The following is a 27,169-nucleotide window of genomic DNA, read 5'->3' on the forward strand; positions in this document are numbered from 1 at the left end:
GGTAGTGGAGTGCTTAGAAATTCCTGAGCATGGGTCTTTCCACCAGCTATCCTTTTAGCCCCTGTCACCAATTCAAATTCCTTTCACTTCTTTCTTTCTTTCTTTCTTTCTTTCTTTCTTTCTTTCTTTCTTTCTTTCTTTCTTTCTTTCTTTCTTTCTTTCTTTTCTTCTTTCTTTTCTTTCTTTCTTTTTTAAAAAATTTTTCTCCCTGGGAAAGCTAAGAAGACCAATTCTTACACCTTGTCTGAATAGCTAGCTCTCCATCCTAACAAGTCCTTCTAGCGTCCACGAAACCCAGTGGCAGTGATACCTTATTGGTGGATCCCTCCGGAGCCCCTTTCTGTCAGCTGCCAAAGACTATGATTGACCTCATCTGAAGCCACTGATAATTGTGAGCAAGGACTCTGAGCTGCGGGTCCAGTCAATGGCTCTGAAAAGCCATGTCCTAGAATGGGGTCTCTAGTGTGGGCGGCTTTTTAGAACCCTTGAAGATCTTCTGGGCCTACCTCCAGTTGCAAGCTGAGGGGCCACTTCAGTCCTGCATCTCTGAAGCCTGACCACAAGAAAAGGGAAAGAGCTCATCTCAGACCCTTCCCTGTTCCCTTTTTAGTAGCCAAGAATCAGAGATAGCTGAGCAGTGTGGTTTGACTCTATCCTTGTCCCTTCTGTTGGAGGCAGGACAAATTTTTAAAAGAATTTATGTTGAGGAAGAGTCCTAAACTAGAATAAAGCAAACTGGATTCTAGACCAAATCCTGCCATTCACTGGCATTGTGTGTCCATAGGCTGTCATTTCTCCTCTTTGGACCTTAGCTTTTTCATCTATAAGATGAAAGTTGTCCGTTAGATAAGATGATTGATGTGATCCCCTTCAGCCCCAGAACTCTCCTGAAACTTAGAGGGCCAGTGCTGGGGGCCAGGGGGTTCTGAAAATGATTTCCCCTTCTCTCACCCTTGGATGTTTAGATCTTCCAGAGACACAAAGTGTCCAAACCTCTGATGCTGCTTCCTGAGATGTCTCCACTGCAGACTCAAGTCTGGATTCTAGGGGTTGTCCCAGAGAGGTCCTAGGACAATCAAGCTTCTGGAGGACTGGTGTCAGGGGAAGGGGAGGGACACAGAGAGCATGCTGGCTCTGGAATCCTCAGAAAGCAATCCTGGATTAGGGGATTAGACACTCCCACCCCAGGAGAAAATCTGGTCCCAAACCAACTGGTGGCCTCATTCCTCCCTCCCCCACTGTTACCGGCCAGCCTGCTACCAGCCTGCCCTCCCTCCAGGCTGCACCATCCCCAGTGAGGAGTCAGCCATCCCTGGAATCTCATTGCCGCCTTATCTCCTCCTCACCACATCTCCTTCCCACGGTCATTCTAAAGTCAGAGGGTCCCTGTCTGTGGACTACTGGGATTTGTCTTGGGGGTGAGATGCTAGGACTCAGTCTAAGCACAATGAGAGGGTTTACTGCAACTCCTCAGGTTCCACTCTTCCCATTTTAAGACAGGATGAGCCAGACAGTTCAGCACAGTGACCCTGAACCCCCTGGGGGCAGCACAGTGCTTCAGTTAAGGGCTCTGGCCTCAACACACCCCCGGTTCCAACCTCTTGAACAGCGATTTGGGAAAGGATCTGGTTCTCCGCTCTTCTTCAGGGCTGGCCTCCCCAGCTTTGCAGACAGGCTCCCCAGGGACCCATATTCCATGGCGCCCCACCCCCGCCGCCTCAGTACTCCTCGCCTTCCCCCTAGGGGTCACCCCAGACCCCCAGCCAGCCAGCCGCTGCGGGGCCGCCTCTCCGCGGCCGCGACCTAGTTCCCTGCCGTTATTTTTAGGGCGCGGGATGGCACCTGCCCACGTGCCGGCCCCGCCTGTGCCGGAGAGTGGGGGGCGGGCGGAGCTGCGTCTGCTCGTGGGAGGCGAGGCCCCCGTCCCCCGCAGCACCCCCTCCATCCCACCCGTGCAAGCCCCCGGTTTTCGTGCGAGGGGGCCTCCAGCCGCGCTCTGCCAGCCCCTCGTCTCCTCTTCTTCCTCCCTCTCGCGCTCCCCCCCAAAACCCCGCCAGTGGCTCACGCCTCCTGCATACGGGATGAGGTGAGCAGCGCCGCCGCTGAGAGGGGGCGCGCGCGGGTGTGAGCGTGTGTCCGTGTGCGAGTGTGTGTGCGCCGGGCGGGCGGGCACTGCAGCTTCTTCCTCCGTGGAGCGGAGAGCGAGAGAGAGCTAGAGCGAGCGAGAGAGCGGCGAAGGCGGGCAGAGGGGCGCGGGCGAGGCGGAGCAGCCATCCCCGGGCCCGGCGCCGCGCCGCCACCATGCTAAACAACCTGACGGACTGCGAGGACGGCGATGGGGGAGCCAACCCCGGTAAGCAGCGGCCCGGGGGCGGCGAGGGAGGGGGCGGCGAAGAGAGGAGGCAGCTCTAGGGTTAGAGGCAGAGCGGGGGCCGCCTCCTTCAGAGAAGCGGCTGGGACTGACCGGGGCGGTGGGCGCCCAGGGCGGCCTGGAGCCCTGCTCCATTGGAATGCGCCAGGCGCTGTCCGAGGTGCTGGAATGCGCCGCGCCCCGGGCAGGGCTGGGGGCCGAGGGCTTGCCGTTGCCCACAGCCCGGGACAGACATGGGTTAGCTAAGCGGGGGAGGCGGTGGGAAGGGGATGGAAGAGCTAGAATGGGCTGACGTGGACCTCGACGGGCGGGAGGAGGGTTCCTTTCCCCAAGAAGGGACCCCGGCGTCCTGGCGCAGAGCGTTGACCGGCGGCGCGGGGAGGGGGTGGGGGGGTGCAGTCTGCTGCAGTCCCTCGCTCTGAGACTTCCAGCTGAAAGGTGGGGGGAAGGTGTCCATGGGGGGTTGGAGCCCTATGACAGCCCCCGTCCGGGCTGCGGTGTCTCCTTAAGGGGACACTTGGTGCAATCCGGGCCCCCTCCCCCAAAGCTGCCCGAGGTCCGACCTCAGACTGAAGCGTACCTCCTCCGGAGATTTTCAGCTCTACTTTGCGGAATCTCCCTCTCCCTCTCGCGTACCCATGGGTTCCTATTCAGGACGGGAAGCAAGATCACCCTCCTTTCTTCCCTCTTTCCCCTTCCTCTCGGTACCCTGGGATGACAGTGAGGTTGCCAGGGCGGGGCAAGGGGGAGCCTTTCTAGTCAGCTCTGCTAGCTTCCCCAGTGAGGCCTCAGGAATGGGGTCCCAGCCGCTGAATCCCCGGCGCCGCGGCGCGGACACTGCGGACGCGCTGCGGTGGGTGCGGAGACTCGCTAGGAGCCCAGGGGCTTGAAGCAAGTCCTTTCGCTGCTCTTGCTTTCCGCCGCCCTCCTCCACGGCTTCCCTGCTCCGAGGTCTTCGGGTCCAGCCACCCCCTCGGGCTCCCAGGCCCCCCGCCGCCCCCCAGCGGTCTTAGCCATCCATCACGGCTGTCAGCCGCCCCCACCCCCCACCCTCCAGCGGCGCTGCGTCCCTTGCGCACTAGCGCGCCTCCCGCTCCGGCTGTCTGCGCTCCGCGCCTTCAAACGCTCCCCTGGGCATTGCTTGACCCTCTGAGCTGAGACTCTTGCAGACCTCCGCGGGGGATGGCCAAAGAGCCCCAAGGACTGAAAGAGCGGGGCTTTCAGGGACTGGGAGCCTAGACTTGAAGTCTTCTGGATCCTGGATCCAAGTCAGAGCCAAGTGGCCGCTTGGGAAGGCTGCGGACAGCAGGGTCCCCAATTCTTTGTCTAAGACCCCCTTTTTCTCCCTGAGGTTGAGTGGTATACAGGGGTCTGAACCACTGGCTGGCCAGCTAGCTCATCCATCTCCCCAGTGACCCTGGGGTTGCCTCATCCAGCAGCCGCCCCCTCCCCAGCAGGCTTAGGCTACGGGGGAAGAGGGTTTGGCAGAGTCTGCGGCAGATTCAGGCATCCCGACGCGGTGCCCAGGGAATGAGTTGTGTGTGTGTGTGTGGGGGGGTCATTGCCATCTGGGATCCCCTTCAGATGCCTCCACTCTGAGGACAAGGGCTCAGGCTGAGAGATAATCTCTGCTCCCCCCAGACACTAGGGTATGGTCCGATCCCCTAGCTCCTGCTTTCTCTACCCTGAGGTTTGTGCCTTTCTGGGCCTTGGGGTTTCCATGGGGTCTCAGGAGGCCTAGAAAAGAGGCATCTGTGTGTGGAACAGGATCGAACTAGGAACTCCCTTCGGTTCTACCCACTCCCCATTAGTTTCTAGACTCTGAGTGTAGAGGGCCCATCTGGAGACCTTCTCTCTCTGTGTAGGGTCCGGAACCTGGAACTAGAGTGGCCAGTACCTGGGTCAGATGTTTGGGGTCCCAGAGGGAGACTGACTCCTAGCGATGCCCCAAGATGGTCATAAGGGGCCCTAAGGACCTGCTGGGCTTGAGGGAAGAGGGACTATCAGACCAAGAGCCTCTGCCATCTCTGATCTTATGTTCTTGGGGATGTAGGTGAGGACCTGGGTACTGACCTCAGGGAGGTGGTAATAGCCCAAAGAGTAAGAGGGCTCCTCTGGACTAAAGAAGAACCCTCTGGACTAAAGAAGACCCCTATCCCCTTGGAGTCTGACGCCCTCCCCCACTCCCCCCAATCTGGCTTGGGGATTCCCCTAGGCCTGGCCCCAGGCCCCCGGGGGAGGCTCCTTAGCCCGCGCCGCTCGCCTGTTTCCTCCGCGGGAGCTCTGGCCGCCGCAGCTTAATTGAAAGCCGATTCGGGCTGAGAGCTCCCAGGGGGCGGGGGCGGGGGCGGGGGCCAGGCGGAGAGGGCTCAGCCTCAGTCTGGCCCTGCCTCTCGCGCGCGCGCCACTCGCCGCTACCCATCAGCCTGCGTCCTGGCTCTGGGGATTCAGGGCGAGTTCCCCCTGCTTCTCTGAGAACTCCTGAAGCTCGCCCTTCTCCCCGCAACCAGTGCGCCCGCCGTTCCAAGGAGGGGACGAAATCAGCCCGTGGCAGACGAGGCCGGGAGCCTAGCGTCCCGTCCAGATGGCGGGTGGAAGGGCGGCACCCAGGACGAGCCTATTGAGCCGCCCTCTCCCCGGCCTTCAGCTCCTAGCTGGGATCCGGCCCGGAGCCTGGCTCCGCGCTGCGCGTCGCGTTACATAAGCGGCTGCGGGCGCGTGGCCGCCTCGGCTCGGCGCTGCGCTCTCTCCCCGCGCGGTCGCCATGGAGACCGGCGCAGGGCTGCCTAGTAGCGGAATCTCGGGCCAGGACGCCCCCCTTGCCACCCCGCACGCGCCCCGGGACCCCAGGAAGGAGGAGGGGCTTGGGAGGGGGCGTGAAAGGCAGAGGGGAGGGGCTCTCGTGTCCGGTTGTTCTGGCCCCCAGCGGACGCCGCCGGCAGAGAGACCCAGATCCACAGGGCCCAGGGCCCCTAAATCTGGGAGCTTGGGGAGGGCTATGGGATGGGGAGCCCGGGCTGGGTGGGGCACCATGTACATGAATAATAATCGTACTTGTAATAGCAGCAATAGTTGCACTTATGTACCAGGCGCACCCAACAGGCATTATTTTCCTTAATCCTCAGGACAGCCCTGTGTGCTAAGCATAATTATTATCCCTTTGCAAAGAAGGAAACTGAGGCTTAGAGAGTTTAAGCGACTTGCCCAACATGTCGACACAGCCAATGAAGCTGGAACTGGAGCCTAAATCTTGACCCCAGCCCCTTTCCTTAACCATCAAGAAATTTGTTCTCATCCCCCTCCAACCCTCTTGTTCCCACCATAGTGTGGTGAGAATATGAAGCATCTTGTCAGCATTTTAAAAGGAGGAGGGACCCACTTCTTTTTTATTTCTCCTGTTCTCTGGCCCCAGACAGCTCTTCTGAGACCCTGGGGGTCAGGAAGGGAGCCTGGGGGAATTTACCTCCAAAGACTTTTTTTTTTTTTTTTTCCTGAGCATCTATTATGTGTTAGGTTCTCACTGGGGGGACAGGTCTGTCATTTCCAGGAACTCATATGTGAGAAAGAAGAGGTAATGGTGCCCCCCCTCCCCCAGTTTGGGGATCAGGAGTTGCTGGCTTGATGGATGAGGTGGAGGTCGTGGCAGGAGAAGGTGGTGGGTGTCCCTGGAGCCAGTGAGGCATCCCTTCCCCCTTCCACGACTTTGAGTCAGGGATGAGATTGGATTTGTAATAGGTTGTGCTCTAGGGATGGACCCAGGCTGGGTGACTAAGGAAGATTTCCAGGAGGTAGGGAGGAGAAGGATGGAGGAGGATTTGGGAAGATGGAGGTGGAGAGAGACATGACAGGAGATGAGGGGACAAGAAATTCAGAATACATAGGGCCTCAACTTCATTGGGATTTGTTAATTGGGGAGTCTCCCCAGGGTCCAGAGAGATGTCTACTACTGGGATTCAGCCCTGGAACTGAGAAAGGGTGCTGGCTGAAGCCAAGGTAAAGTGCCTGTGGGGGTCCCCTATATCTCTTTGAAAGGACCTCTCCTAGATGCCCAAGAGCCTTTCTCCTTGGGTGATCTCATCCAGATGCATGGTTTCACACACTTCCTCCACCTATTCTCATGGGTTACCCTCATCTTTTCTCTGCCCAGCCTCTTTCCTGGGCCCCACTCTGTATATCCAAGTGGCTTCTGGACATACTTGCTTGAGTGTCCTATTCTACCTTACCGTCGATCAAATTCAGCATCTTCCCCACCCCCAATCTCTTCTCTTCCCCCATTTATTAGATAACACCATCACCCATCCATTAACCTATGCTAGGAACCCCAGGCATTACCCTAGATTCCCCCTTCCCACGTCCCCAAACATCTGGCATAGAAATATGTGCCAGTAATTCTTGAGTCGGCCCATTGCCTTGCATTGCTCTGGTCTGGGTCATCATCAGCCCCTGCCTGGATTGCTTAAATTCTCAAACTAGCATCTGTATTCTTCATCTAAAGGCCAGAGTGATTGCTCTAAAACAGGACTCCATTCACGGCACTTCTTTGCCTCAAACTCTTCGATGACTTCCCATTGTCCTCTGGATGAAGGCCAAAACCTTTAATATGGTCTGCTAATCATTTAAGGACCCAGCCCACACCTTCCGAGGCTCATCTTTTCATAAGTCAGTCTCCACCTTTCAGCCCCTCTCTCCATGCCCCTTCCTCAGACTCAAGCCAGATCAAACTTCTTTCAGCATTTCTGACCCACTCTGTTCACTCTCCCCTCTGGGACAGCGAACATGCTGTTCTCTCTGCCTGGAACATCCTCCCGCCTCCCTCCCAGTCTAGCTCTTACTCATCCTTCAGTTCTCAGCCTACTCGTCACTTCCTCTGGGAAGGCTTCCGTGACCTCCCAGGCTGGGCTGAATGCCTCTCCTATATTCCCACAGTCCCTTGTTCATCTTCTATCACAGAATTTACCACTCTGGGTTGGAAATTCCTGGATACTAGTTTATCTCTCCTGCCTGTGGGTTCCCTGAGGGCAGGGACAGTGTCTTGGTCTGTGTTTACTCTTCGCTCCCTCCCCATGCTTGTACTGGCACATGGGAGAGATCCAGTGAATATGTGTTGATGGAAGATGCATGAGGAGCATAGAAGATGCCAAATGGGTCACTTCTCCAAGAGATGGAGTATCCTTTGGGCCTCTGGCTGTAGTATTCTCTATCGCTGCCTCTGGGAAAGAGCATGCTTCCACCACAGAACACCAGCATGGTCCCAGGTATGGTCAAGGAGGGGGACCCGGCGAGTCTTGGGTGCCCTGGTGAATGAAGAAGGACCCCCAAGAGCAAGGAAGCACTCACATGTTCATTAAAAACGTAGTATGTGCTAGGGAGTGCTCTGGGCTCTTTATACGTGCTGCCAACGAAAACACTGCAGTGGGCTACTGTTAGCTCCAGCTTTTTCTGATGTGGAAACAGAGGTTCAGAGAGTTCCAGTGGCCACACAGCTGGATGCGCAAGCAGAGGGATGACAACCAGCTGGTGCTAGACCCCTAACTCCTCTGCCTTCTCAGGTGATGGCAACCCCAAGGAGAGCAGCCCCTTCATCAACAGCACTGACACAGAGAAGGGAAGGGAGTACGATGGCAAGAACATGGCCCTGTTTGAGGTGGGTTGCTGGGGTGCGCCCCCCTCTCCAGTTCATTTCCCCATTCATCTGCCATCCCTCCCTCCCTTAGGAGGTGTCCTTCTTTCCACATCCTTCTCAGGTCCACCTTCTCCTTCCCGTCACCCCTGCTATTCCCTCTCCTTACCCCGCCATCCTCTTTCCCTGTTTTCCATGCCTATTCCTCCTCCTTCCCCATGGCATCCCAGCCCCAGTGGTTTGCCATCCTTGCCCCCATCTCTCCTGGCCTCCTACCAAGGAGCTTGCCTGCCCCTCCCCTAGGCCCTTGTGTCTTACCACTGCCACCCTCCCTCCACAGGAGGAGATGGACACCAGCCCCATGGTGTCCTCCCTGCTCAGTGGCCTGGCCAACTACACCAACCTGCCCCAGGGAAGTAGGGAGCATGAAGAGGCAGAAAACAATGAGGGTGGAAAAAAGAAGCCAGTGCAGGTGAGGACTTTGGGGGAAAAAGAATGAGGGAGGAAGGAGGGGTGGAGGGGACAAAGGATGGGGATACAAAAGAGTGTCCGTTGAAGGGATGGATGATGGAGGCAGAGGGCTAGGAGTAAGGGGCTGAGGGTGAGGAAGGGTTGGGAGATGAGGGATAGAGATGGAAGGAGGAGGGGAGAGGGAAGGGGGGTGAGCACCAGAGGGAAGAGAGATGAAGGGATGGGGGTGGAGTCAGGAGGAGAGTGGGGGATGGAGAATGGGGAGGAGTGGGTCTGGGGCATCTGCAGTGATTAGGGGCTGCATGAGCTGACGCTGGCCTCCTCGGCAGGCCCCACGCATGGGCACCTTCATGGGCGTGTACCTCCCGTGCCTGCAGAACATCTTCGGTGTCATCCTCTTCCTGCGACTCACGTGGGTGGTGGGCATTGCAGGCATCATGGAGGCCTTCTGCATGGTCTTCATCTGCTGCTCCTGTGTGAGTGACACCTTCCCCCTCCCCACCCCCCTGACCGCTGGGGCAGAGCAGAGACCTGGGGTGGGGGCAGGGAGGAGGGGAAGCATGAGACCTGAGCTTTTTATAGGAACCGCTGCGTATGATCTTTGAGAGTAAATTAGGTCTGACCGGTCCTTCCTGCCTCTCACAGGCTGGTCCCTGATGGCCACTAACCAGGTTTCACCTGGATCTGTGTTTGTGTGTGTGTGTGAGTAAGTGAGTGTGTGTATAATTACACAAGTAATGCAGATTCATTGATGAAAAAGATAGGCGTCCCGAAGGAAACCAAATGCACCTGGAAAACCGCAGTCGTTAACATTTTGGTTGGCCCAGGCTCACAAAAAATGGGGGTATGTGTCACAAACAGCTTTGTAACAGAATCCTTTCCATCCTCCCTAAAAAATCAAATATTTATGAAACACCTACCTCTCGTCACGTTTCCATTTGCTCGCACGTGACCCTAGAGCCACCTCTGCGTGTGTGGTAGCCAGGACTGATGCTAGTACGCCTATTTTATTTCTTTTTAACTTTTGTTTTGACATAATTTCAGACATACAGAAAATTTGCAAGAGTAGAACAAACGTTAACATATTATCATATTTATTCCATCCTCTCTGTAAATACCCTTCCCCCCCCCCCGAATTGGAGAGCAAGTTGCAGACGTGATGCCTCTTTATCCTAAATCCTTCAGCGTGTGTTTACTAAAAATGAGGACATTCCCTTACATAACCGCAGTACAATGATCAAAACCAGGAAACTAACATTGAGACATTAATGATGTCTTAATAGTGACACCTTAATCATGTTTTAGCTGTAGGCCTTATTCAGATTTTGCCAATTGTCCCAATCATGTCCTCGGTAACTGAAGAAAATTCAAGATCACGTTCATATTCATTTATGAGCTCATTTTAGCCTCCATTAATCTGGAACAGCTCCTCCTTCTTTGTCTTGCATGACACTGACACTTTGGAAGAGTATGGATCAGTTAGTTTGTATAATGTCCCTCAGTCTGGGTTTGTCACATATCTGTTCGGGATCAGATTCATTGTATGCATTTAGGCAGGAACACAGCAAACCTATTTTATAGATAAAGACACTGAGGCTTAGAGAAGTGAAGTGACTTGTCCCAGGTCAGACAGCTGGTCAGAGGCCAAGCTGGGATTTCCAGAGCTCTCTGATGAGCACAAGTAGCTTGTGATTCTTCCGTGTGCGTAGTGAATAAGAGGTTTTCTTGACGAGAAGGACTTTGGCAGAAGTAGAAGTTGGAATAGGACCAGGGAGAAGCTCAGCAAGGACTTGTGGGTTTGGCAGGTGTTTATGGGGTATAAGGTTTGGCCTTTACCCAGGGCAATGCAGCCCCCACCCTAGCTGCCACTCTGATGATCTCTCTCCTCACAGACAATGCTCACGGCCATCTCCATGAGTGCAATTGCAACCAATGGTGTTGTACCTGGTATGTGATGGGGCTTCTTGGAGGGGAATGGGGCCTGGATGGTCGGGAGGGGGGCCTGGATAGTTGGAAGGAAGGATAGGACCGTAGGCTTTATGGGCCGTCAGGACTGAGAGGGACAATACTGTGAACCTGGGGGCTGGGCTGTGATGTTGGTGGGGTAGGTGGGGACAGTGGTATTAAGGGGAAAGGAGGGAAGCAGTTTATGGGGTTGAACAGGGCGATGTGAGATCTCCCTTTGCCTGAGACCCTCCTCTCTGTCATCCTATTTTTCTGAGCCATGACCTCCTTAGAGGGGTAATTAGCAACATGGTAATTAGTGCAGCAAAATCCACTCAGAGTGGCTGGCTGAGTCTCCCACCAGTCCTAGGGCTGTAGCCTGTAAGGCGTGAGGCCCAGAACAACCCCTTTCTCATCTCTGTCCCTGAGCCCCCTCGCCCCCAATGGCAGCCCAGCTCCCCTTGAACTTCTCGCTGACACCAGGTTCTTTCTGCAGCGGGCGGCTCCTACTACATGATTTCCAGGTCTCTGGGCCCAGAATTTGGGGGCGCCGTGGGCCTTTGCTTCTACCTGGGCACTACCTTTGCTGGGGCCATGTACATCCTGGGCACCATCGAAATCCTGCTGGTGAGAGGGGCCGAGGAGGAGGTGTGGGGTTCCAGGCTGTCAGTCAGTTAACCAGTGCTCCCTGGACACCTCCTAGGGAGAGGTCCAAGCCCTCAGTGAGGCCAAAAGGAAATCAGATGTGGTTCTGTCTTTAAAGAATCCACAGTCTAGCTGGGGAGACAAGATACAGTAATTACGTAACATGAACAGCTGTCGTTCATTGGGCACCCACTGTGCTCTCAGCAGAGTTCCAATTGCTTTACAGTCATTATCTTGAATCCTCATGAGGATTAAGTATTATTATGCCCATTTTACAAATGAGAAGCTCAGAGAGGCGACATGACTTGCTCAAGGTCACTCAGCTACCAAGTGGCAGAGGTGGGTCGATAAGAGTAAAATCATGGTAGAAGTAATAAAAACCAATATCACATAATAGCTGCATCTTGTGATTGCCTACCATGTGCCTGGGACTGTTCTGATTTCTCTGTGGATGTTCATTATCCAGGGCTGATGACCAGTGGGTTGCAAAAGAGAAGAAGGATGTGAGGGGGCCGAATGAAGAGAGCTGTTAGGAGTAGTGACTGATGAGAAGAAGTCAGGTTGCTGGGCAGTATTTGAAGGAGAGGCTGCTGATGTGGGTCTTGGCTCTTCCTGCCCCTCCAGGAGGAGGTGGGAGCTGAGGAGGGTTTCCTGGTATATAGAAAGTGGGGCTGACATTTCCCAAGCCGCTACCTTATCCAGGCTCCATGGCCTGCAATTTATCATTTTAGTTTATCCTTACAACTGTTCTATGGGTTAGATAATGTCCCCATTTTACAGATGAGGAAAGCAGAGTTCAGGGATTTTAAGGAACATGTGGAAGGGATATGAACCTGTGCCTTTCTGACCCCAAAGCCAGTGCTTGTCCACTCTACCACAGTCTTGGAGAACCAGAACTAAAAGATGCAGCTTCTGGTTTGGGGGCAGAAAGGGAGGACTATGGGGACAGGGAGGATGGATGGCAAATAAATGACCCAAGGAGCCAAATTCTGAGAAGATAATAGACTTCCATGACTTAAAAAAATTAAATAGTTCAAAAATTATTATAAAAGCAATTCTGCCCATTGCATAAAATTAGAAAAATATCAAAGAATGTAAAAAGGGAAATAACAATTGCCCAAAGAAAATCACCATTAACATTTTGGTGTATTTCCTTCTATTTTTTTTTGTTTGTTTTACTATGTGATACTGTATTCTGCTTTGTAAAATAGAACTCTATAGGTTTCCCTAAATAACTAGAAACTCCCCTTGTAAATATCATTTACAAGTGAAAATAACTTCTAAGAATATAAACACATTAATATTTGGTATGGAAATTTTAGAAAATACACATGTGCAAAAAGAATACAGATGATCACATTTCCTCCTATCAGTGAATGTCATTTCCAGTCTTACACTATTGTAAATATGCTGTGATGAGCATATTTTTTTCCAAAGTGCTTCCTGCACTTTGGGTTATATCCTTGGGGGTGATTCTTAGCTGGTTCTTGCTGTGTCACTCACCTGACCTCCTTGCCCCCTTTCCACAGGCTTACCTCTTCCCAGCTATGGCCATTTTTAAGGCAGAAGATGCCAGTGGGGAGGCAGCAGCTATGTTGAACAATATGCGTGTGTATGGCACCTGTGTGCTCACTTGCATGGCCACTGTGGTATTTGTGGGCGTCAAGTATGTCAACAAGTTTGCCCTTGTCTTCCTGGGTTGTGTCATCCTCTCCATCCTGGCCATCTATGCCGGGGTCATCAAATCTGCCTTCGACCCACCCAACTTCCCGTAAGTGCTGTTGCTCTGAGCCTAAGGCATTGTCCTCCTCCTCCCTGGCTCGGTTTCAGGGTCTGCAATGTCAGCCTCTGCCAACCTCCCTCTCCTCATCTCTCAGAATCTGAGTGATTGTGGATTCAGAGCAAACTTCCTTGGGAGGGAAAATCTCTCCTGGTTTGGGGGGAATCTCTACAGGGTGGGGTAATATGTTCTGGAGGTGGGCAGAGTTTCCCCTATGAGGGTCAACTCTTGCAGGTGGGGTGGACTTAGGAAGGAAGAACCAAGTGGGATGCTTCCTGAAGGGATGACTCTCTGTTAGGGAAGCATTTCCTGGGTGGGGACAAATTCCTGGAATAGGACAACTTACTAGCGTTGGACACCTTCTCTATCATGGGAGAGGTCATAGAAGAGAGGATCTAGGGGCACAGATCTCTGTGGGTTCTGCCTCTTTCTTAAGGACAAATTCCCTTACATCTCACTGCCAGGATGACGCACAGAGACTGCTGTCCATGGTGCTGAAACATAGCGTTGCACTAAAACGGTGCTTCTTTGGGATGGCTGCATACTAAAATCACTTGGGGGAGCTTTGAAAAAACACCCATTCTGGGCTCCATCCCAATTACATCAGAATCTCTGGATCCGGGGCCCTGGGATCTGTGTTTTTTAGAGCTCCCCCCGGTGGTTCTATTGTGAAGCCAAGGCAAGGTTATGTCCCTCCCCCATCTTCCTCCCTTGTTTCTCTCCCTAGGATCTGCCTCCTGGGGAACCGCACACTGTCTCGCCATGGCTTTGATGTCTGTGCCAAGCTGGCTTGGGAAGGAAATGAGACGGTGACCACACGGCTCTGGGGCCTTTTCTGTTCCTCCCGTTTCCTCAACGCCACCTGTGATGAATACTTCACCCGAAACAATGTCACAGAGATCCAGGGCATCCCTGGCGCTGCCAGTGGCCTCATCAAAGGTCTGGGGGAGGGAAGAGGGCTGGTGTCCAGGGAACACTACAGGGATTGTGGGTTAAACGGTCAGGATTAAGGAACTCTCCTTGGGATTCACTTAAAGGCCATCGGTTTTAATTGAGCACCTACACTGGCCATGTCCTGTCCTTGGCATCATGAAGGAACAGAGATGAAAGGGAGCCTTCAAATATCTTACCACCTAGTAGGAAAGAAAGTCATCAGTTTAACAGCTATTCACTAAGCATCTACTTAGTGTCCAACACTGTGCTAAGCGCCAGGAATATGACATAAATAAGTCACGGTCCTTGGCTTCAAAGACTCTAATGGCAGACACAGATGTATTAGCAAATAAATTACGGTATGAGTAGATGTGCATTCAATGAACAGAGACCTCACAGGGGAGGGAGTGGTCATGGTATAAGGTGGCAAGACAAGGCTTCCTAGACTCACCTGAAGAGGATTTTGAAGGAAAAATAAGAGATTTTGAGTTATACTAGGGGAATAAAGGAATTAAGGTAGAAGAACAGCTTGCCTGAAAGCATGCAGACAGAGAAGAGCATATTGTGTCCTTCCAACCACAAATAATTTGGTATGACTGGGGCATAAAGTACAGAGGAAGGAGGGGCAAGAAATGATGTCAGAGAGGCTGGTATAAGCCATATTGTGGCAGGCCTTGGAAGCCATGTTGAAGTGTTTGAACCATGTCCTGAGGGCAATGAGGAGCCACCAAAGGGTTTCAAATAAGGGATGGACATGGTCAGCTCGTCATTTCTAAAGGTTCATTCTGGCTGCTAATATGGATGAGGTAAAAGGGAGAGAGAACAGAGGCAGGGAGTCCAGGGGGAGGCCAATGCTGAGTCCAGGTGAGAGATGATGGTTTTCTAACCTAGAGTGATGGAGTGATGTCAGTGGGAGTGGAGCAGTGGTTCTCCCCCATGGTTGTTTCCCCCCTCCCAGGAGACATGTAGCAATGTCTGGAGACATTTTTGGCTATCACAACTAGATGCTTTTTACTGGCATCTAATGCATGGAAACCAGGATTTTGCTAAACATTCTACAGTGCTGTAGGACAGCCCTCCATAACAAAGAATGATCTGGCCCAAAATGTCAATAGTGCAGAAGTGAGGGAACCCTGGACAGGAGAGAAGGGGCATATCTGAGAAATATTTAGAAGGAATGGTGGGCAGAAGTTGGAGATGGTTTTGAAATGGAGAGGGAGAGGGGAGCAGTTGAAGACAAAGTGACGCTGTCTGAATTGATGGTGGTGCCATTTGTTGAGATAAGGGATACAGAAAAGGAGCTGATTTGAGGTGGCTGGGTGCTGAGATCAGTTTGGGAATATTGAATCAGTCTGAGATAGGTCTTTATGTGTTTTTTACCCCACTAGACAGGACTATTTGAGGGCAAGGACTAGATCTGCACATGGCCTGGCCCAAAGCAGGAGCTTAGGAAATGTCGGTGGGAATAAAATAGAACCAAGGCCCCCAGGGGAGTGAGAAGTGGTTGACCTTGACCCTTCTTTTTTGCCCACCCTACATCCTGGCCCTAGAGCTCTAGCACCTTGACTTCTGGTCTTTCTCTTGAGCATCCTGTCTCTTCCCACAGAGAACCTCTGGAGCTCCTACTTGACCAAAGGGGTGATTGTGGAGAGGCGTGGGATGCCCTCGGTGGGCCTGGCAGAGAGTGCCCCTGTTGACATGGACCATCCTTATGTCTTCAGCGATATGACCTCCTACTTCACCCTGCTGGTTGGCATCTACTTCCCCTCAGTCACAGGTGAAGGGGAGCTCAGAGAGGGAGGACTCTGCCTGGGAGTAATGGGTAGAGAGAGTCAATGATGATGTGGGGAATTTCTTAGTCCTACAATCTCATCACATAGGCAGGAGCCAACGATCTGGATTCCCATTGCACAGATGAGGGAATTAAGGCCAGGAGAAGCCAAGTAATATGGTCAGCTTCTCACACCAGTTGGTATGCCAGGACTAGATCCCAGGCTTCCCGACTCCAGGGCTGGTGTCCTTCCTTCTTGTTCTGTCTGGTCTCCTATGGACCCTGTCCTAGCTGCTCCTCTATTCACAGGGATCATGGCTGGTTCTAACCGCTCCGGGGACCTACGGGATGCCCAGAAGTCAATTCCCACTGGCACCATTCTGGCCATTGCCACCACTTCTGCTGTCTGTATCCTGCACTGCTGGGCTGGGACCACCTTGGGCGGGGAGGCTTGGAGGGAGGGCAGCTTCCGCCGCTGCCTCACCCAGCTAGCTTGGGAGGAGAAAGGGGGGAATGTCACCCTGGGGATTCTCCTTCATCCTCTGCTACAGATATCAGCTCCGTTGTTCTGTTTGGGGCCTGCATTGAGGGAGTCGTCCTGCGGGACAAGTAAGTGAGGGAATCAGGGCTGATTCTGTCCTGGGTGGTGGGTATAGGGGGCCAAGTTCTGGGAAACAGACGCAGCAGGGAGTGCTGAGCCCGTGCAAAGGGACTTGTGGGAGGGAGGTCACAGGGGATTGCTTGCAAATTCACCTTTTTATATTATATTTTATATTGCTCAAGAAGCTTGGATGGTGTCTCATTTTTTTTTTTTTTTGAGGATAATGCTACTTTCCTTTAAAATCTATTAACCCATTTAACATTTCCTAGATGTCTATGTGTTGGTCGCTGTCCAGAGTTCTGGGGGGAATAAAGATAAATAACCCATGCTTTTTGTCCTGAAGGAGCTCTTGGGGGCTGGTAACCATACTCAACAAACAGACTCGGAATGCAGAGCAGCAGGAGTGGGATAAAGTAAAGTATGGGGGCTCTGGTAGTGCACAGGAGACTGCAATCCAGTCCCCAGGGGGTTGGGGAGGAGGAGGTGATGCTGGAAGTGCCTTATGCACATTTTCTTATTTATCCTTCTCACTTTAAATGTTGATTAGAGATTACTTAGGTGACTAGGAGTAGGAAGGGCATTCTAGGTGGTGGGAACAGCATGAACAAAGGTAGAGGAGAGAAACAGCTGTGTGTGTGTGTGTGTGTGTGTGTGTGCATGCTTGCATGTGCACGTGGGTGCCTGTAGCTATAAGCAATTCAGAGCTGCTGGAGCATACACTTTTGAAGGGTGTGGGCATGCACCACCAGCAGGGTGAAGTAGGAGGTCTTGTCACAGAAGACAGTTTCCATGGTGCTGTCCTGGCTCCTGTAAGGTGGAGAATGGGGACATGAGGCTGGAGCGTCTTGGAAGCCTGGTTTTTGGTACCAGGGCATTAGAGCTTTATTTTATAGAAAATCAGGGGCACCCTGACAGGTTTTAAGCAGGGGAGTGACCTGGCCAAATGGACAATTTGCATATATTACACTTACTCACTTTTGAGGGCAACTTAATCTCCACTTATTTCATTTAATCATAGACCTCCTACAGGATTGCAAGGGATTCAGCAGGTGATCCAGTAAAACCCTTCATCTGATTCTTGTAGTCCTTCAGCAATGGCCCATTTGAGTATAACCTCTGGTTGCACACTCCAGTCACAGGGCTCTCTCTACCGACCAAGGCAGCATCTTTCAATTTAAGATAATGCTGTTGTTAGAAAATGCTTTTCTTTGATTCTCATACCACATGACCATGACCACACCATGAGGTCAGGACCCCATTTTTCAGATGGAGACACAGGTTCTAACAAGCTAAGAGATTTTACCAGGTTAACGTAATATTACACAATTGACCATTTACCGTAATCACTCTTAGGATCTGGTTCCAGGCATGGTGCTGAGCATTTTACCTGTGTTATCTCCTTTTATCTTGTCACCAATCACATGAGATGGGTTTATAATGATTCTGTTTTACAGCTGAGAAAGTTGAGGCAAGGAGAGGTTAAATGAGTTGCCCAAGGTCACACAGATGGAAAGTGCCCAGGGCATTAGGAGCTTTGTCTCCCCCCTTGCTCCCTTAGAGCCTAGTCCCGCAGTGGGCATACAGCTGGTCCTGAGGTCGGTGTGGGAGACGTGCCCTGGAAATTGAGGCAGCATTGCTCACCCAGCATCTCCTGTCCCTTCATTCCAGGTTTGGCGAAGCTGTGAATGGCAATCTGGTGGTGGGCACACTGGCCTGGCCATCCCCCTGGGTCATTGTTATCGGATCCTTCTTCTCCACCTGTGGGGCTGGGCTGCAGAGCCTCACGGGGGCCCCACGCCTGCTGCAGGCCATCTCCCGGGATGGCATAGTGCCCTTCCTACAGGTCAGTGGGGGGTGGAGTGTGGGAAGAGCAGCGCATCCACTACACCAGCCAGCCAAGCCACTGCCCAGAGAGACCACCCAGTGAGGCAAGGCCCCCTGGGGCCCTTCCGCCCTGCACTACCACTAAGAATGGGTGTGCCTTATTTGGGATTTGGCCCATGGCAGTGCCATCTCTCTGGGCAGAGTTGTCTGCTCTTAGGGGAGAAACAAATGGCTCTCCTTTGGCTGAGTGATCAGGTAGGGAGGCAGCCCAAGGGCAAGAAAAGTGTGGCTCTCTCCATGGTGCTGAAAAAAAAAGATTTATGGAGCACACAGTCATGGCCATTTGCTGGCCCCTGTAGCTCTTCTCCATCTGTCCCGCAGGTGCTTCTTTTCCCCTTAAGGGATCATTCGAACTTCATTGCCCTGAGGTACCAATGACAGAGTGGGAGAGACACAGCCAAAGCCTGGCATCCCCTTGGGTACCCCTAAAGGATGAGGAATACAGCATCCTCTCCTTACTTCCTCACTGGTTAGGGGAGTCCTGCCTCTATTGCACTAGTTCCCAAGACTGGAGAAGAGAGATGAGAAGTCTCTAAGATCTCAGACCTCTATGATGGTTGCTCTGTCCCCAGGTCTTTGGCCATGGCAAAGCAAATGGAGAGCCAACGTGGGCCTTGCTCCTGACTGCCTGCATCTGCGAGATCGGCATCCTCATTGCATCCCTCGACGAGGTTGCCCCCATCCTCTCTATGTGCGTGCTGGCCTCTTGCCCTCCCCATCAGCTCTGGGGGAAGGGGGGTGTCTCTCTACCTGGATCCTCCAGTTGTGACCCTGGGTAGCCCACCCAGTTGTTTAATGGTCCGTCTTTTGTTATATGGAGATTCATTCCCACATGTGCCAGGGTATGTTGTAAGGGGATTTGGCCTTTGAATCCCTTCCTAAGCACCAGAACGTGATCTGACCACCTCTCCAATTTCTTATCCTCTTTCCCCCTTTCTTTCTTTATATTTCTCTTTCTATTTCTGCCTCCCTTTGCATCTCTCTCTCCTGGGGCTTTTCTGTGTTCTAGGTTCTTCCTGATGTGCTACATGTTTGTGAACCTGGCCTGTGCAGTGCAGACGCTGCTGAGGACACCCAACTGGAGGCCACGCTTTCGATATTACCACTGGTGGGTGCCCTGTCCCCTTCCCTGCCTGATGGAACCACCCTCTCATCTCCACCCCAACCCCCACCTCACCCTAACCCATCCCCGAGGTCTAAGGATCCCAAACTTAAATAGAGAGCCCATTTCTCCAGCTTTTGTAGCCCGACTAGCATGAGAAAGGTTCTGGAGAGGGTCTCCTTCTAAATCACAAATAGTAATATAACATGGCCATCTACAGTCTCGGCTGTGATCCCTCCCCTGCGCATCATCCTCAACATCTTACAGACTAGGAAGAGGAAACATCAGTTTCCTCAGCTACGAAATGGTGGTGACAACTGCCCTGACCTCATGGGGCTCCTGTGAGTGTTACAGGGCTTAATGACCAGAAGATGCTTATTACATGGAGCCTGGGGCTCTGATCATTTCACTTTATGGCCCTTCATCTTCACAGTTGGCCCATGGGGCAGACAGGGCAGGAATGACCATACTTGTTCTACAGAAAGGAAACAGGTTCAAAGAGGGGAAGGGACTGGCCCCAAGTCACCCAGAAAGACTATGGCATACCTGGACTAGAACCTGGGCTGCCCGACTCCCATCATAGTGCTCCTGCTCTGCCAGTCACCTCTTCCTGGGGGCACACTCTTACCGGGAGATCCTGCCTACAACTCATTCCAGAGACCTCTGCCTTGGAAGCCCTCAGGCAGGGTGGTCTAGCAGGGTCTAAGAAGGCACTGGGACAAGGAGCTGGGTGGGGCTTGGGGTGGTGCCCTGTCTGTGGCTGCTCGTTCATCCAGAAGGTCCCATATCCCTATGGTGCTGCTCATGAAGATGATGGTGTGAGCCCCCCCAGACCTGAGCAACCCTAGACCTCCCAGTGCTTGCCCAGGCCCTACCCCATCTAACTCTTGCTGTCTGAGCCCCAGCACCAGTGACAGTCCTGCCAGGGCTCAGAGGCTGGGCCTTCCTCCCATTGTCCAGGACACTCTCCTTCCTGGGCATGAGCCTCTGCCTGGCCCTCATGTTTATCTGCTCCTGGTATTACGCGCTGGTGGCCATGCTCATTGCTGGGCTCATCTACAAGTATATCGAGTACCGTGGGTAAGCGCAGGAGGCGGGGGGAATGGGAAGGGCTGGGAGAGGCTAAGGGATGGGAGGGGGTGGGGATGAGGTAAGAGTGGGGGAGGGAAAGGGGTGATAGGTGTGGGATTGCGGGATAGAGGACAGGAGCTGAGGGAGGGGCTGAAGCTTTGAGAAAAGGAGGTGGCAGAATGACTGCACATTTTCTGCCCTGGGGCGGCCACTTCAGTGTGCATGGGTCTTTCTGACACCCCTGGTTGATCCCCTTGGGCCTCCAGGGCTGAGAAGGAGTGGGGTGATGGGATCCGAGGCCTGTCCCTCAGCGCGGCACGCTACGCCCTCTTACGCCTGGAGGAAGGGCCCCCACATACCAAGAACTGGAGGTAAGTGGCCAGGCACACGTGGAGGGGCCCAGGGGAAGGGAGCAGGGTCTGACCTTCCTCACCAGCTTTGCTCAGTGTATGCTGTCCCCCCCACAATGGGCTGCCCTTCACCTCCCCTTCTCAGCCCAGCCTCATCTGACCTTTCCCACCTACAGCCCCTGGGCCGGCCTGAGCTACCATCTCTTCATCCTTCTGTTCATTCCATCGTGTGTTTAGAAAATGTATGAATGCAGGGTATGTGCCATGTGCCAGGCCTCCTTCCAGCCTGTGGGGACCTAGTGAGCTAACAGCTCCACGGAGAAGGCCCCACACAGAGACAGACGAATGTAATATCGTGTAGCATTTACTCTGGGGGAGGTGGCTGCATTCACCTGGGGAGTTATGGGGGCTCCTAGAAATCTCGAGATTCAGAACAATCTCTCCACTTTATTTGTGTGGAAGTCAGGGGCCAGAGAGGGTCTCAGAGGCCATGGAAGTCAGAACTGGAAGCAGAATTTTTACCTCCCGCCTCTCAACCCAGGGTGCTTTTTAGCTGACAGTTCTGTGAGCCCGGCCCTCACTCATCTCTCTCAAGTCACTTGGCCAAGAGGAAGGCCTGAACTCTGAACTATGCCTAGGACATTGTTGGCTTGCTCTTGCTGATGTCTACTGAACTGGGGCTTCCAGAGACCAGGGCTTTGCCTTATTTGTCTGTGAATTCTTAAATGCTTGGCACAACGTCTAGCCCCGAGTGCTTAGAGAATGCTCTTAAACTGATGGGCAGTGGGATGGATGGGGTGGCCAAATGAAAAAGGAAATGAGTGGATAAGTAGTTGGGTCAATGGCCAAGTGTATATATGTATCGGAGGGTGATTGCTGACAGATGAATGTGTGAATGGACGGTGGCAGGTGGATGTCAGGTAATTAGGTGACTAATGCATGTATAGGTAAATTAGTATGGATATGAGTGGGTGACTGATGGATAAAATGGATGGGTGGGTGAATGGATGGATGGGTAAGTGAGGTGGTTGAGAGATGAGTGGGTGGGTGGGTGGGTGGCTGTGCGGGAGCTGGTTGGATGGGTTGATGTTCAAGGAAATTGATGGGTGGATGGATGTTTAGGTGGACGGGTAGGGGATGGGGGTATAGAGGACGGATGGCTAGTAAACTCACTGGCTTATGGTGCGTGGGTGTGTGGTGTACAGTGGGTGGAGGTTGGGTGGGTATTGTATGGCCCACCTTGCATCCTCTGCAGGCCACAGCTGCTGGTGCTGGTGCGCGTGGACCAAGACCAGAACGTGGTACACCCACAGCTTCTCTCACTGACCTCCCAGCTCAAGGCGGGAAAGGGCCTGACCATTGTGGGCTCCGTCCTGGAGGGCACCTTTCTGGACAACCATCCCCAGGCCCAGCGGGCAGAGGAGGTGAGTGAGCTGAGGCCCTGGTGGGAGGGGGGAGGGCAGGGCACTCAGGAGGACAGCCCTTGTCCCTTTACACTTGCCCTCCTTCCCACCCTTGGGATCAAAGCGGGCTCAGGCTTTTCTGTCATCTTCCTTAGAACAGGAATCTAAGGGCTCAGAGAGTGAGTTCCTTAGAATCCGGCTCTCAGAACCAAAGACCATCAGAGCCCAAAGGGCCCATTTGGTGGATAAGGAAACTGAGGCCTAGAGAAGTCAGAGCATTTGTCTAAGGACAGAAAACAGAGACTCAGATTAGGACTGCTTGACTCCTACTCCAGACTTCTCCCTGCCCAAGTATACATCTTTCAGGGTGTTCTCACATCTGTGATTCTCTCGGTCCCCACACCACGTGGAGTTGGCAGTGTGAGCACAGGAGGAAACAGGCCCAGAGAGGGAAGGCAGCTTGCTGACAGCCACAAAGCTGGCTGGAAGCACAGTCAGGATTTGAGCCTGGGTCCCTGGCTCTGGGTCCCCTGCTGCTGTCTGCATCCATGGTCCATACTCTCAGAGCAGAGTCCAGAGCCAGTGTGGGCAGGGGCGGGTGGCTTGTGCGGGATGTGGCACTAACAGGTTTCTGGAACCTGGTGGGTAGCAGAGGAAGTGGGTTCTGTCTTCGATCCAGACCTCTCTCCCCTTGGGGCTGTGACTAGTTGTGGAGAAAGGAAAGGGGGCCGGAGGGAGGCGAGGAGAGATGGGGAGGGGCACCCCTAATGGCTTGTGACAGTTGCTGTTTCTGCCTCACTGGGCCGTTCACACCAATCTGTTGAGGCCCAGAGCTGGAGGCTTCCGCTGGTCAGCTTCCTTCAACATGCAGCCTGAGAATGTGTTGCATGCCAGGCATGGGGAGATGGGGGTGTTTGTGAGACCAAATCCCAGCCCTCAAGGTGCTTCCAGGCTAGTGGGAAGATGGAACATACCCAGAAAGCTCTCAAACCTGTCTGCAGTTGATAGGTGCTTCATAAGAGTTCATATCAGAGTAATAGAATGTGTTGAGTGTTTACAATCTGTCAGGCAGCATTCTGCCTTACCCACATCATATCTTGTAATTCTGCCTGTTCCTACATCAGCTAGCTGTCATGATCCCCATTTGACAGATGGGAAAACTGAGGCTCATAGAGGTTAGGTGATTTGCCCAAGGTCCCACAGCCAGGAGGCAGCAGAGGTAGGAGTTGAAGCCCTGCTCTGTTTGACATCAGGGTAGTGGTCCAGAGTATGGGGCATAGAGTCAGAGCCCTGGAGTTGAGCCCCTACAATGATATCCATTAGCTGGGTGGCCTTAAGCAAGTCTTAATTCCTCTGAGCCTCAATTTCCTCATCTATAAAATGAGAGTAAGAAGAACACTACCCTCATAGTGTGGGTGGCATGTGCATTTAAAATGCTTATCATTCATGCTAATTTTTTAAAAGTCGTTCAAAGCAAATCGTCTGGGCATGCAGGGGAGCCCAGTTACATTCTGGTCTGGGTGGGGGGGTGGTTTCAGGCAGGGTGGAATGGATAGTGGGGGAGGGGGCAGGGCGGTGCTGGAGGGCTTGCAGGGGGACTGTGAGCGATGGCAGGGTGGGGGCAAGTGCAGGGTAAGGTCATGGAGAGCTTTGACGGATCAGCAAGGAATGGGGGCCACAGGTGATGGGGAACCATGCACAGTTCTGCCGCCCGGGGCTGACATGATCGGAGCTGAGCTTCAGGAAGATGGGGATGATGGAGGGGAGAGACAGGAGGAAGGGAGGCCACGAGGGGCCATGCAGGGCCAGGGAGGCCTGAGGCTCATCCTCGTTTGACATGCTACCACTCCACCCCCTTCCCCAGTCCATCCGGCGCCTGATGGAGGCAGAGAAAGTGAAGGGCTTCTGCCAGGTGGTGATTTCCTCCAACCTGCGTGATGGCGTGTCGCACCTGATTCAGTCTGGGGGCCTCGGGGGCCTGCAGCACAACACTGTGCTGGTCGGCTGGCCCCGCAACTGGCGGCAGAAGGAAGATCATCAGACGTGGAGGAACTTCATTGGTAACACAGTGTGGGCGGGGCGGGGGCGGCAGTGATGGGCTGCGGGTTCTCCTTCTTGGGCCCGGGTGCTCTTTCCCAGACGTGACAGGTGCGGATTCTGCATCCGCAGGTGTTGATGTTCGGAGCTGGCCACGTGCCAGACGCTGTGCCGGGTGCTGGGGACTCAGGTGTGAAGGAGATAATCTTGAGCCCTGCAGAGCTGGCTCGGCCCTGGGAGGGAGTCAGTGGAGGGGAGTGGAAAGAGCTACCGCGGTGAAGTCAGAGAGGCCCGGGTCTAAATCTTGCCTCTGGCCCTGCCTCGCTGTGTGATGGTTCACAAGTGACTCACCCTCTCTGAGCACTGGATTCCTTGGTAGTAATATAATAACTAACATTTACAGACCGTGTTCTGTGTGCCAGACTCAGCCTCTCATTCTCTCAGCAGTCCCGTGCGGGCTATTACCTGTCTCCTCCACTTCATTGGTGTGAAACGGAGGCACAGAGAGATGGAGGTGTTTGCTCCAGGTCACACAGCTGGTAAACCTAGAGGCTGCCCTGATGACTCCAGGCTATTCTGTGTCCTTTATAAGTGGGTTGTAGTTGGCAGTTGGGAGGATAAACGAGGCCATGCATGGGAGAGTTCCTAATAGTCAGGAAGGGCAGGTGGTGTTATTGCCACTCGACAGGTGGGGAAACTGAGGCCCAGTGTGGTTGAGAGGCTTTCCCAAATGCAAACAACAATTAAATGATGAGACCTACGAGGATGCTGGTTTTCCGATGACTCCATCCAAGGCCGGGTTGGGGGGGTGGGGGTGGGGCGGGGCACTGGGTGCCGGGAGCCTCCGTGGCAGGTGCATGGTGCGGGAAAGGGACCAGGGTCACTGTGTTCCCATCTGGCTCTCTCCTTGGCCTTGCCCAGAGCTGGTCCGGGAAACCACAGCTGGTCACCTGGCCCTGCTGGTCACCAAGAACGTTTCCATGTTCCCTGGGAACCCTGAGCGCTTCTCCGAGGGCAGCATCGACGTCTGGTGGATCGTTCACGATGGCGGCATGCTGATGCTGTTGCCCTTCCTGCTGCGGCACCACAAGGTGAGGGCGGGCGTGGCTCACGGGCTCTGCCCCGGGCCTGCCTCCCCCGGAGCTCCTCCCCGAGAGCTCAGGGGAAGGGGGCTGATCACCCCCCTTATCCCGAGATGCTGGGAACTGATTGTGTCTCCTCTTGCAACACCTTGCATTGTAAAGGAGAGCAATGCTTAACCCAAGCAATGGATGCTTTAATGGGGGACCCTTACCTAAGCAGGGGAGGTTTTGTAGGGAGTGGACGCTGAGATAGAGGATTTCTGGTCTGCGTGTAGGCGTGGGAAGGTGGGCGGGAAGGGCGAGGGACAGGGTCCTCTCTAGGTTCTGGCTCTGGATCTCCGCACTGCATCTGGGCTGGACCTTTCAGGGTCCCCTTTCACTTCTCCAGGTCTGGCGGAAGTGCAAGATGCGTATCTTCACGGTGGCCCAGATGGACGACAATAGCATCCAGATGAAGAAGGACCTGACTACCTTTCTATACCACTTACGTATCACCGCGGAGGTCGAGGTGGTGGAGATGGTGAGTGCCCAGGAGCCCAGGAGACACCACCCCTGAGGTTTTGGTGTCCTACCTAGCCCTCTTTCCTCTTGGTCCCAGCACCAATTGGGCAACCCCCAAAATATCAGTTTATGATGGTGGATCCCCCTCCGTACCTTATCCACCTCTTAGCCTCTCACATAGTCACCCAAGAGTCAGTCTACCCACCATCCATCTGTCCGTCCCTCCCTCTCTCCTTTATAAGAATAACCATGTCATTATATGTGAGGCACTGTCTCATGCACTTTATATATATTAATTCTCACAGCAACCAATGAAATAGGTACAACCATCAGCATTTTCATTTTACAGATTAGGAAGTCGAGGCACAGAAAGGTTAAGTAATTTGCCCAACAGTACAACTAAGTGGCAGAGCCAGGATTCAAACCCCGGCAAGCTGCCTTCAGAGTCCACGTGGCTCGAGATGACACTACAGAGCCTCTCATCCAACCTTTCCCTCGGTTTATTTATCCATCCACCCATCCCTCTGTGTATTCATTAATGTATTCATTCACTCAACCACCCATTCATCCATATACGTACTCATTCATCACTGTTCCTTTATAAAATTTCTTCCCCTTCTCCATTCACCCAGGTAATTAATTAATCTACTCATTCATTAATTCACCCATTCATACGCCTGGTCCTGCGTTGGGCTGAGGAGGGAATGAGCTGTATTGCCTTTAAGGAACATTGCCCTCTGCTTCGTCCTTGCCTCCCACAGCTGTTGTTAAACTAGGTCATTAGATAGAGAAGCCCTAGGCTGGCAGAAGGAAGGGGGGGGTCTGCCTCCCTTCCCTTGGCCTTGCCCCTGAACTCATGCTTTCCTCCCTTGCCCCCCGTCACTGCCCCCGTCCCTGCCCGCCCACAGCACGAGAGCGACATATCGGCTTACACCTACGAGAAGACACTGGTGATGGAGCAGCGGTCCCAGATCCTCAAACAGATGCATTTAACCAAGAATGAGCGCGAGCGGGAGGTGAGGTTGCCCTGGCTGGGCTCTGAGAGCCTCAAGCTGCTGCCCGCGCTGGGTCTGCACAGTAGGGAGGGCCCAGGGCTCACACTCCCGGCCACTGGCACGGCCTTCACCCTAGAGCATTATTCATCACCCTTCTGCCCCTCAAGCCCACCTCCCAGCACCGGGCTTCCTAGCAACAGCTTCCACACTGCAGCTGCACCTACCAAGCCTGCCAGCCACGATGCCGAGGGCTTTGGCCTGGGTGACAGATTTCCCCCTCTGTATGTGACTTCTGGGGCCCAATGGAGAACAGTGGAAGCTAAATATGTGTGGATGATGATTCCTCAGGGGCGTGGGCTGCGACAGTCGGGGGGACAAGGGATAGTGTGATAGACCCTGCCAGAGTGGGTAACAGACGGATATTTAGGGATGTAGCTAACGGTGGGTGTTGGGGGCACACACCTCCTAGGCTGTGGTTGGGGAGTTCTCGGGGGCAATGATGATGAGCCTCCCATGGGGTATGGGTGTCAGATCGTCCAGGTGTGGGTAAGGTGGGACCACTAGTCCCCGAGAGTTGGGATGAAAGCCCCACCTCAGGGAGTGGAGTC

At 53.5% G+C, this 27,169-nt stretch overlaps 1 protein-coding gene across 3 annotated transcripts in view; it reads left to right on the plus strand.

Moving 5' to 3' along the window:
- The window catches only part of SLC12A5 (solute carrier family 12 member 5), a 37,028-nt gene that overhangs the window by 5,368 nt on the left and 4,491 nt on the right, over positions 1 to 27,169 (plus strand). The window contains exons 1-21 of one of the 3 annotated variants that reach the window (XM_036075393.2): positions 2,037 to 2,353; positions 7,921 to 8,015; positions 8,332 to 8,463; positions 8,792 to 8,938; positions 10,355 to 10,409; positions 10,903 to 11,033; positions 12,581 to 12,822; positions 13,559 to 13,770; positions 15,371 to 15,541; positions 15,845 to 15,943; positions 16,087 to 16,144; positions 17,805 to 17,979; positions 18,593 to 18,711; positions 19,030 to 19,128; positions 20,083 to 20,202; positions 20,460 to 20,564; positions 21,799 to 21,967; positions 23,811 to 24,006; positions 24,905 to 25,074; positions 25,454 to 25,585; positions 26,475 to 26,582. In XM_036075393.2, coding sequence (XP_035931286.1) covers positions 2,302 to 2,353; positions 7,921 to 8,015; positions 8,332 to 8,463; positions 8,792 to 8,938; positions 10,355 to 10,409; positions 10,903 to 11,033; positions 12,581 to 12,822; positions 13,559 to 13,770; positions 15,371 to 15,541; positions 15,845 to 15,943; positions 16,087 to 16,144; positions 17,805 to 17,979; positions 18,593 to 18,711; positions 19,030 to 19,128; positions 20,083 to 20,202; positions 20,460 to 20,564; positions 21,799 to 21,967; positions 23,811 to 24,006; positions 24,905 to 25,074; positions 25,454 to 25,585; positions 26,475 to 26,582 — 2,787 coding nt within the window. In that variant the 5' untranslated portion in view covers positions 2,037 to 2,301. Of the gene's footprint in view, positions 1 to 2,036; positions 2,354 to 7,920; positions 8,016 to 8,331; positions 8,464 to 8,791; positions 8,939 to 10,354; positions 10,410 to 10,902; positions 11,034 to 12,580; positions 12,823 to 13,558; positions 13,771 to 15,370; positions 15,542 to 15,844; positions 15,944 to 16,086; positions 16,145 to 17,804; positions 17,980 to 18,592; positions 18,712 to 19,029; positions 19,129 to 20,082; positions 20,203 to 20,459; positions 20,565 to 21,798; positions 21,968 to 23,810; positions 24,007 to 24,904; positions 25,075 to 25,453; positions 25,586 to 26,474; positions 26,583 to 27,169 lie in introns of those variants that run through there. The other 2 variants (XM_036075392.2, XM_036075394.2) reach the window with 2 other exon arrangements.

Source organism: Halichoerus grypus, chromosome 10 (assembly GCF_964656455.1).
Source record: "Halichoerus grypus chromosome 10, mHalGry1.hap1.1, whole genome shotgun sequence".
NCBI lineage: Eukaryota > Metazoa > Chordata > Mammalia > Carnivora > Phocidae > Halichoerus > Halichoerus grypus.